General features: G+C 37.7%; 1 protein-coding gene across 9 annotated transcripts; it reads left to right on the forward strand.

Moving 5' to 3' along the window:
* The first annotated feature begins 4,818 nt into the window (after positions 1 to 4,818).
* On the forward strand, positions 4,819 to 8,876 carry LOC124222940 (uncharacterized). 9 transcript variants are annotated; one of them, XR_011177623.1, is made up of 7 exons: positions 4,819 to 5,130; positions 5,301 to 5,425; positions 5,589 to 5,715; positions 6,073 to 6,199; positions 6,306 to 6,483; positions 7,142 to 7,255; positions 7,328 to 7,585. XR_011177623.1 is itself a non-coding variant. In XM_046634459.2 (5 exons), exons 2-5 carry the CDS (start codon positions 5,339 to 5,341, stop codon positions 6,319 to 6,321), a joined length of 357 nt encoding a protein of 118 aa, XP_046490415.1. In that variant the 5' UTR covers positions 4,819 to 5,130; positions 5,301 to 5,338; the 3' UTR covers positions 6,322 to 7,585. The 9 variants fall into 9 exon arrangements, 2 of the variants coding, with proteins under 2 accessions (XP_046490415.1, XP_046490416.1); XR_006884156.2 differs by lacking the exons at positions 7,142 to 7,255; positions 7,328 to 7,585 and adding an exon at positions 8,719 to 8,876; XR_006884157.2 differs by lacking the exons at positions 7,142 to 7,255; positions 7,328 to 7,585 and adding an exon at positions 7,791 to 8,163.
* Positions 8,877 to 10,817: the final 1,941 nt, after the last annotated feature.

Raw genomic sequence — 10,817 nt, forward strand, 5'->3', positions numbered from 1 at the left:
GTACCTTTGCGTCTTCTAGAAATCTCTCCACATCTTTATGCTTCAAATTGACGATGGATCCAGTTTAAATTCTCCTCTCGAAAGCTGATTCCAAATCTTCCCACCGTACTCGATCGCTTCTTCGCCGGCTTCGTAATCCGTCACCCACTTTCTGCAATTGTTGAAATTTGACTGTCAACGATTTCAGAATTCCAATTGTAGTCAAAATTCTTGTCTTCTCCCCGATCGTTGAGGCGTTGTTGCGTAAGATTCTATTCAAAAGCCTGATATTTTGGGTTCCGAGTCGAATCCATTTTGCAATTTCTGCCGGCGACGATTTTTCCGATAAAATCTTGAACGCCGATTCCATAATATCGATCAATCTCAAACACTTCGCGGATTCCATCTTGAGCTCTTTCCTCACGTATGCTTGACAGGTTGTGACGTAATGATCGTTTGCGGTGATGAGCGTCCTTTTTATAGGGCAGCTGTACGGATGCGCGCGCACCTTCCGGCATTCCTAGAGCGATAGTAACCCGACACCGCAGATCCATGGCTTTGAATGTACCGCGACTATCGGTCGACCTTGGATATCAAACCGACATCCGAGTGAGTGAAAAACAATTCTCGGAACCATTAATTTTGGAATGTCACGTGGTTGATAAGGTGGGAAAGGAATGTGAGGTGGTTAATGTTACACGTCAGCAGTCCTACCGTGGAAAAGGAATTCGGAGTGGTTCATGTTACACATCAGCAGTCCTATCGTGGGAGAAGAATGCGGGACGGTAAAAAGTTCTCGCCCCGCTGCGCTCTCTACCGTTGGCAGGCGAGCACTACAGACCTTCGGTCGGTAAGATTGTCGGTAAAACAGCACGATTTTGACCCTCGAACTGTCGGTAAGGTTGCACGGTTTTGACCTTTGGTACGGCAGACTGTGACGTCATCGCGGAAAAGGGTTTGAGTCCGGGCTGCGCAGAGCGGCTCGGTCGGTAAAGAAGGTGTTTGTACTCAGAACCCCCCTTGCTGTACTACTATGGAGCAAATCACCGATGACGAATTCTATCTGGCAGCGGAGAGAGTATGAGAATCCGAACGAAGATGAACCATTAATTCCAAAACTGACGCGACCACAAGATATTCTGGAAAAAGTCGTCTTCGTGCAACTCCAGCATTTTCATAAGACGATTGAAGACTACTGGAGCCAAGAGGATGTTCTCCAAAAAACGATGCACGGTTGCGTGCTTATGACGGATCAAAAAGTGCCGCAATGGTTTGATTCCGAGCACCCGTGTCGGGAACATCGCATGCATGCACTCAAATATCTTCTGAAAGTGAGAATGTACGCACTCGCCAGATTCAGAAATCAACAAGCCCTTGACGATAAACGACACAAGCTTAGCCATAAGCTGAAAAATTTGAAAAGCTTGTGAGAAAACTTGTGCAACGACCGAATACGGCGCTGTAACGAGTCACCGGATATATGCACGAGTCCAATCGCAGCTCTCGCGCTCGAGGCTTGGCCCGTCTCTCTGTCGTCTTATACCGCGCGTTACCCGTATCGCTATTATCAAACGTATTGGAATATTCAATTACGAGTAACGAAAAACGAATAACCCATTTTCATTATTTTCTTCCTTATTTTGTTTCTCTGCCAGCAGGTCATTCCGTTCTGCGGCAACAAAATCATGATCTGTTTGGCATGTTACGTACGAATTTTCTTACGCATTTGTTCGTTAAGTACAATTATTGTACCGTATTCATCAGCTTCTTTGATCTATGAAGGAAAAAGCATAAGAGAGAGAGAGGGAGATTGATTGATTGATTGATTGAACCTTTATTATGCCTTGGTAGTACCATGAGGCGAATTATGAAATTACATAAGATTATTCAGTGTAAATCAGAAATAAGTTTTTCAAGGATATTAAAATAACAATAGTTGGTATAAGTATAAAAAAGAAATATAAAAAATAAGAACGCAATTAAAATAAAGTTAAATGAAGGATTGTGGATAGATACAATGTGATGATAGTTAAAATTCAAATTAAAATAGCCAAAACGTTAAAATTTTGATTGAAAATAGCTAAACCGTAACCCTATCTATAGCAAAGAGGTAGTTGTGCAGTCGAACCTTTAGAATTGGAAGTGAGGGAGAAGTTGCTACTTCAGCAGGGAGAGAGTGCCAAAAATGCGTGGCAGAAAGAAAAAATGAATCGCGATAGGTAGACGTGCGGGGTAGAGGTAAGTGGAAATAATGAGTTTTCTGCTGTCGGGAAGTATGGTTCGTTTGATTTTGGAGAGAAGATAACTCTTCCAAATATGATGGTGAGTTGCCATGGATTATGTTAAATACCATGATACCCAGAATATAGAGGTGCAGAGAAAAAAATGGTGATTCAATGATAGATGAAAATAAGATGCATATGCCAAATGAAACAGTGGGAGGGCGTGTAGAGACGAAAAAGCGGGTGTGATAATGAACGAGAGCGAGTAAAACAGCATCGTCTGTCTGTTGTCAAGAATTTGTGAAAAAACTCCAAAGGTCGAGCGCGAATAATAGCCACATAAATGCGTTCTTCAACTGTATGGTTAACAAATAATGTATTGCTTGAAAAATAATTGAAAAAAAGTTGAATATATTAAACAGATTTCCACACACACAATTTCAACGAATGGACGAATGAATTGGCCAACTTTTAATTATAACTACATATATTCCAGCAATAATTAAATTTGTGCATACGCGTAATTTATAATTGTATAAAAGCAGGTGGTCAAGAGATAAGATTATCGTGAGTGATAAGAAAAAAAAATTCTTCAAATTCGGTTTGACACGTTTGACACGTTTGCCACGCTCAATATGTTTGATAGTACATAATTGTTTACCTTGTCGCTAAATTATTTTTTCTATAAAAATATAAATGAGGAAATTTTTGTTTCTTTTGTAAGGGGAAGGGAGGGGGGAGAAAGAGAGTAATTAATGATTCGTTTATTATTTATTAATAATACCAATATTTATTTATTTTTATAATACTGGATTTGTTTGTAGTACTATAATAATTAATTGAATAAGTATTACATGTAGAGTATTGCATCCGTTTACGAAGCAAGATCCGAAATTGCATTTCTGTAATATTAAGCAACTGAATCTTTGAAAAAAGCGGCAGAGTGGCCGAGGGATACCGCGGTTTCACCCTGTAATACGCGTGCGTGTGAGCTTACATGTATGGATCAGCAAAACAGAGAGCTCAGCGGTGGAGCAGATAATACAGAGCATGCTTCGTTATCTGTGTCCATCGCTTACCCGCCGAGAATTTAGTTCACGGAACGGACACACAGATCCGACGGAACCGAGCTCCACCAGTCTGTCCCAGGCTTTTCGCTCCGTGGACCCTCTCAGGTTTCTCTCTGCCACCGGCATAAAGTTCATGATCTCCGTCTTGAGGATTAGGCTGTAACATCCGACCGGAACGTCCGTATGTTTTATCGACTATTATTACTGCATGTTTCTTTTATCAACTAACCAAACTCGAAGTACGAGAATCTTGTAACCATAAGGAATTCAAAAAACTGTCTAACTATTTGGAATATCCCTAGATGGAAATAACTATGACATTCACTAAACAAAGCTTAAAAACCATGTTACGAGATCTTCGCACTACAAAGAGCAATAATATTATTATACGTTATTATATATCACTATTATATTAACACCATATTTAACTAACACGATTATATCCAATTATCATATAGCACTCGACAATGCCATTTGTGCATTCGGAGCTGAGAGCTATACTATAAGCAACTTACGCTTTACCATATAGCCTGGAGTATAGAAGACTGTAAAACCATAGATAAATGTATAACCGATAGAATGTAAAGATAGCACTGCTGCAATAACCCATAAAACCAGAGACTGCAAAACCTTCAAAACCGTGAATACTAATTATCCAGCATGAGCTATACCATCCTCCGTAACGCCGTATTGTAGGCAACACGCGCAACGTTTTGAAGGCAATGCAGATCTCCAATGTAGAGCCATACAGAGCTTCATCTAGAGAACACATTAGGAAACTTACCGACGAAACGATTGAAGGTAAATCAACTCGCAATGAACTCATAGATGCATACGTGGCAACGCCCAATGACAGGCAACCAACAAGTATAAAGAAAACGTTCTAGAAGCTTCCAAGCCGATTTATATCAATATAAGAATTAATAATTACAGAAGAGAATTATATACAAAAAGCACACATGTAAACCTGCTCTAAAGCTATGAATTATCAAATTGTCAAGTACCCTAAATCTGTTAAGATAGTTATAACACAAACACCTAAGAATATTCGCAGCAGCGCTATTCTAATAATGTTAAGCAAATAGCAACTATGTTTCATAAACAATTGCTATTGTACTCCAGGTGAATAACGACAGTAATCGATTATAATAATGTAATTTTATATAGATACACACATGACATATGGACTTTGTAACGAGCAAGATAGTAAAAATATTAAGAAGTAAACAGGAAGAAGCTCAGTAGCCGAGGGGCCAAGGGGGGCTTGCGCCCCAACAAAGAAGCTCACGCAGAATGGAAAATTACAGAACAAAGTCCCCGCACCTACACCACCGCACCAGTGCAGCGTTATACCATATGTGAAAACTTACAATATAGTAATAGCTAATGAACTAAGATCACAGGCGTGCATGCGGCGAAGATGTCGTGTCCTAATTAGAATTCCTAGAAAAAGGGGGAGGTGCGCAAAGGTGACAAAAAATCTAAAGAGGGGGATCGTTCTGCGCAACGATCGACCCCTATAAAAACGGCGACCGATCACCCGATCGTCCTCTTGGTTTCTACCTCCAGATTCGTCATCTTGTTCCGGTACAGTCTCGCGGTAAAATCCTTTTGCCTTTTGCATTTAAACTTTTCATACAACGTTACTCTGCCCAAAAGTCCAGCGAGCTTCAGCTCCATTGTGTCATACTAAGTTTAAGATCTCACACTGTGTAACTCCGTTTTTGTGACTTTTAAATATCGAACTTATAAAATAAACCAAGTCAGTCAAAATATCCAAATATTAGAGTCAGTTATTCCACTAAAGCCTCTCACCAATCTACGCTGCAAGTCATCACACCCAGAATATTCTCAAAAAGGTAAGCCAAATTAAATCTTTTATCCAACAATTACTCCCTCTTCGGTTCGTTCGATTAGAGCGACTGAATGCTCGTTGTCCGGTGTATTTCAATACTTAATCGGTAATTGGTGACCCAAACTACTGATGTGAGTCTAGCTGTAGCTGCGTGTGAATGTTTCCGGTGTCTAGCATCTGGAAATTTCCACCAGGTACCGTTTCGACGTCACATGCACTACCAGTATATGCGAACTGTCAAACTAATCTCTTTATCTGCATGTGTGTGGGTGCGTAACAAAAGACATTCGTCAGGTCCTGTAAGTATAAAATTCTTCAGAATACAAAATTCATTTATTTAATTGTTCGTTCTGGTTGTTGTTGAAGTGGAAATAATTAAACCCTTCGTCACGTTTGACCTAATATCACCCAATTTCTAACCTATAATTCGAGAATATTCATATCATAACCTCTTATTTGCAGCCTGTGAAATGTGGATACTGTAGCTGGCTAATACAAGGTTGTCCAAATATCCTACAACACAAATGCTTGGAGCATTATGACGAGCACGTAGAGTGCCTGAAAGTTGATGAAAATATTGTTACTTTGGGTAAGTTTAGCTCTAAGTCTTCTCCGCCAACGAATCACTTTTTTTTTTCAATTGAGTCACAATGAATTATTGATTTAACTGAACCATTAAAGCTATAGACTAAGGGTGAAAGTTTGGCTAAGATTTGGTTAAGGGTTTTCATGAAACCTATAGAATTGTGAAAAGCTAGGTAAGGGGCCCATAATACAAAAACTGTACATGGCCACGTGCGACCAGTAGTTTTTTTAAACATATGGTTCATTTTATTCTTTATCGAACCAAGTACTTATGTATCTCATTGATACAGGGAAAATATGCCTGAGCAAGAAAGATTTCATACTATTTTATTCTTCTAATCACATCACGCAATTTTTGTAGTACCAAGACCAGGCGTTACGGAATCTCCAAGTACCGAAGAGGTCGACGATGAGAATGTACTGTGCGACGAGCTTCTCATTGAAGCTGTTTCCAAAAGAGTCTTTTCAAATCTGCAACACCTTGGGAGGTTGGTGCGAATAGTAATGTTCTGACGATCAAAGCTAGTTAGGTTAGGCTAGCTAGTTGGCTATCTTCAAGTAGTCAATAAGTCCATATTCTATCAAATGTTACAGGCATCACTACAGATGATGCGAAAAAAAGATGGCAATACTTACGAGATTGTTAAATGAAGGAAAAAACGAAGCAGCAGACATACACACCTAGCGGGTCTGCAGCTGGCACATTAAAAAAACCGTCATTCTGACATTATGACCTAATGAAGTTTGTGGGCGACTCGTTACCGAATACACAGTACGTTTATTTTCTTATCAGAAATATGATGGGAGATATACACTGCCAGCCAAAATTTTGGGTACACCAGTTGAAATTTCTTGTCGCACTGAAAAATTAGATAGAGGACTCAAAAATGAAGATAATCGAATTTTCCAAGCGGCGTTTTAAAGAGGAGAAATTAACTTTCATTTTTCTTTTTTTCTATAAAATTCTCCAATTATTTTTTATCTCAGTACATATTTTTGAAAATGGCCATTTTTCAGCTGCCGAAAATGACACCTACAGCTAAGGGAAACTTTTTCCTCGGTTCTAGCTACACTAAAATTGAAAAGGATATCAAAACCTACATTTTCGTTTTTTAGAAAGTTTCGTACGATTTTTTCGCTCCCGTATTGCATTTTCAGTTAAAAAATGCATGTTTTAGACAAAAAAAGCGTAATACAATAACTATGGAGTTTCACAGGAAATGTCAAGAGAGTAAAAAGTTGCGTAAGTTCAGACCAGAGTAGTTAGAATTTTTCAGATTTTTTGTTTTATTTTCATTTTTTTACAATTTTCTGTCGGGACTGAAGAGTGGAGGGGCTCCATTTGGGAATTATGAGGTCTAGGATAATATACCAAGAAAGAAAATTTGTTTACGTTTTCAATCTTAAAATCTTAACTACAATTGTTTCAGAATTTTTTGAAATCTTATGTTAAAATTTTTTTCGGCTGGAACTCGGAGAATCATCGTCAATGAGCTTTTTTCCTGAAGTACGAAGAATTACTCACTAGCAGCGCTAGTAGTTCGGTAGGGACAAACACTGTCTAACCCCCATATAAACACACAGTAAAGTGCACTAAAAAAAAATGTTTTTAACAGAAGACGACGTTCCTGGAGCAAAACTAAAATTTGCAACCGTAAAAGACAACAATGTAGTAACACTAAAACGTTGGCTTGCGTGCCGTAATTTAAAAGTTACCGGAAAAAAAACGAGTGAAAAAATAGCGGGAGATTCAAACTGTAATAAGAGAAATTGAAAATAATAATAAATTTCAGATTTATTTCAGAGTGAAATATGAATCAAATATAGATGGTAATGAAAAAAAATTAAATAAATGAATATGATTTAGTAACAGATAGAGGTTATATGTCATTCTAGTCAATGGTAATTAATAGTGAAAAAATTAACTATTCATTTAATTTTTTTTTTTAATAATTTTGAAAACATATATAAATGATGACTCTCAGTGATGAGTTTATCAGTTAGTTAGAATTTAATAATTTAATAATCTTTTATTAGTACGCATTAGGGTCAACGATTGTATAAATAATGGAAGAGAAGGAGTTATTTTTGAAGGTGTCGACAAAGGAATATGGTTAGTGAAGAAGAAACAACGCTTGCAAGCATCTTTAACAGTCTCATTGGCATCTACATCTGGATCAACGGTGACATCAGATTCTTCTACAACATTACCCATCCATACTACTTTCTATCCTAATGATAATTGGCAAACATTTCCATCTAAACAGGTTCCTCGTTCATTTTGTTACGGTATTATACATGAGTACATTACAGAAGGTAAAAATTCACAGGAAAGCGATGACGATGATCAAGAAATGGACGACGATTTAATGCCTGTCTCTGGTAACTCTAAAACCATTCAAAGAGGTAGATTGTACTGTATTAGTGATTGTATAAAAGATTTACAAGATAATAGTTGTAACAATATTTATTATCTAAGGGCAAAAATCCAATAATCCTTTAAAACTACGATTTACGATGTGGTAATAGGTCTTGATGACGATGGAAACGTAATAAATGCTGCATGTCAATGTCCAGCATCTGAATCTTTAAATTGCTCACATATTGTAGCATTACTTTTTAAACTAGAAGAATATACGCTTCAACATGGTTTTGAACCGCTAACTTGGACTTCTAAAATAAAAGAATGGAATCAAGGTCGCAAAACAGGAAATAATCCATCAAGTATCATCACTGCTGAGTGTAAAAAAGTTGAATCAACGAAAAATTCAAGTGAAGAGTGTAAAAAAAAAAAATTGTAATGAAGCTAATAGAAAAAAAGTAATTGATTTTAGTGTGCAGTCGAACCTAAGCAGTTCTGTGAGTGCTGATAGAATGACAACTGATTTTATTCAACGCTTACAACACAAAAATGAAAAATCAATGTAGATCGACTTACTGCAAATACAGTATGATGATTATGATTTGGACTGTGATCTAAAGTTAATATTAAAATTAAAAATTGCAGGGTTTCAAACTAATTTAAGCTCATCAACGCTTGGTCCATTTGAGCTTCAGGTAGAACAAAATAGTCCGGCATGGCTCAATGCACGAAGATACCGAATTACTGCATCAGATTGTAAGTCATTTTATACAAGCAAAGATTTAACAAATTTAATAAATACAAAGTTATGGCAAGAAACAAAAGATATTAGTCACTCGCCTGCGATTGCTTACGGTCGAGAAAATGAATCAACTGCAATCCAAGATTACCTTACGTCTATTAATAGGACTCAGATTAAAAAACCAGGATTGATTGTTAATAATCGGTTCCCAGGACTTGGTTGCAGCCCAGATGGCTTAAGGTGCCGCTGACCTGGCATGTCCTATATATATTTCGTGACGTCAGAAGCGGGGAAATCGCCCGCACAAATCCTGATAAAACGGGGGTATGAATCTGACTGGGAAAATTTTTAAGAGATAGCTTGAATAAACTCAGTCACTACTATCGCAGATCATTGATAACGTCTAATAAAAATAATGATGAACTCAATAAAATCACGTCGCGTCAAACATGGCCGATCGGGCTAGCGACTTGTTGAATATGCACCGTTTGTACGATATCAGAATTTCTTTCACTTTTGCCAGGGAGATACCGACGTACAAAAACACACACGTAATCCGGGAAAACCTGTAGCACCAGTCAGTTTTCTGTAAATATGTCACGATTTGTGCGGGCGATTTTCAGGTGACAGGAGCCCGTTCTGATGCACGAGAAGTCTGTAATTTAGTTCAACGTTGAACCTCCAAAAGCGCTGTAGTCGACCGAAGCGGTACCAGATGGTAAAACGACATGGTAATACGCACACGCCCTATGTTTCTGCTAAAGCAACAATCTGCAGTGCCGACGAGAGCATAGGCTTTTAGGTGGATACGAAAAAATGTACAACTCACTCAGAATAACCGCTAGATTTTGAAACTCGTGCATATCATAAGGCATCGTTTGGAAATTGTAACATCAGTTGACAATCGCGGTAACTATTCGTAATCGCACGTAGCCCGACTGTATGTGAACGAGGCATTCCATGCGAAACCGACCAACCCGTGACCCCGACCAATTTCGATTCTATCGAAAATTTTACACTTTCTTGTACCTGCCAAAAGCAGTCTTTCTGAAATATTTTAGATGTTTGTCTCAAACCATCCAAACACCTTAAATTTATCAAAATTTCGCACAATTTTTTTTTTAAATGCTCATGGCTTTTCCAAAACCCGATATTAAAATAACATACTGTTTCTTTTCTCGTTTTGAGTCGTAGTTTCGCAAAAAAAAATTATTCTTTTTCATTTTATTGAAGGGTTTTGGGGCATTCTACATCGAGTACGCACCACTTAAATTTGCCTTTTTTCATCGATTTGATAGAAAATCATTAACAAAAACGAAAATACCTATCCCTTAATTCATGTTCGTCGAAAAGGCAGATATAAATGGAGAATACTTGACATAGAATGCCCCATATACGCTCCGGATATCCTCATCTAATAGTAGCATCGATGTCCGCAAAATTGTCATACTTACAGATTATTGACCGAAAGATTAGATGCGGCAGTAAAATAAATACCGAAATTGCAGGAAACACGCAAGTATAGGCGTGAGGGTTTAGGGTTGAGATAAAAAATTGTGCTCTTGAACAGACCATTATTTATTTATTTATAGCAAATTTGGGGGTGGGGGGCCGGTTGATAACCGTCCGCGCCTGTTTTAAAGATTACCCTAATACATACGCGACATTGTTTCTGAACCGGATGTGTTTAACAATACTAGAAATACATCCCGCAAAAAATCTATGTCATTGTACATACATACAATTACTGCATACAAAGGTTCAAGTTTCGTGGCAAATATTTGACAGGGCCGATCCTTGTTAAAATTCTGATGAAGAATTTGCTTGCCAATTTTTTCTGTTTTTAATTCTCAACAAATAAGGATTTCATACTTTATTTGCTTCGTTTCATTTGTCAATTACGCCTAGTTCTGAATGATGCTACCAAAATTTTTTTTTACATTAGACGAACTACCTGAAAGTTACTCATTAGGTGGAAATCGTTATAAAACTACATACCGTG

Source organism: Neodiprion pinetum, chromosome 7 (assembly GCF_021155775.2).
Source record: "Neodiprion pinetum isolate iyNeoPine1 chromosome 7, iyNeoPine1.2, whole genome shotgun sequence".
NCBI classification, from domain to species: Eukaryota; Metazoa; Arthropoda; class Insecta; order Hymenoptera; family Diprionidae; genus Neodiprion; species Neodiprion pinetum.

Bases quoted from the DNA above. Each gene is read 5' to 3' on its own strand.
- LOC124222940 (XM_046634459.2), top strand. From the start codon at position 5,339: ATGCACTACCAGTATATGCGAACTGTCAAACTAATCTCTTTATCTGCA. The intron at 5,426-5,588 runs GTAAGTATAAAA...TCTTATTTGCAG, and splicing joins AAAGACATTCGTCAGGTCCT to CCTGTGAAATGTGGATACTG. The intron at 5,716-6,072 runs GTAAGTTTAGCT...CAATTTTTGTAG, and splicing joins TGAAAATATTGTTACTTTGG to TACCAAGACCAGGCGTTACG.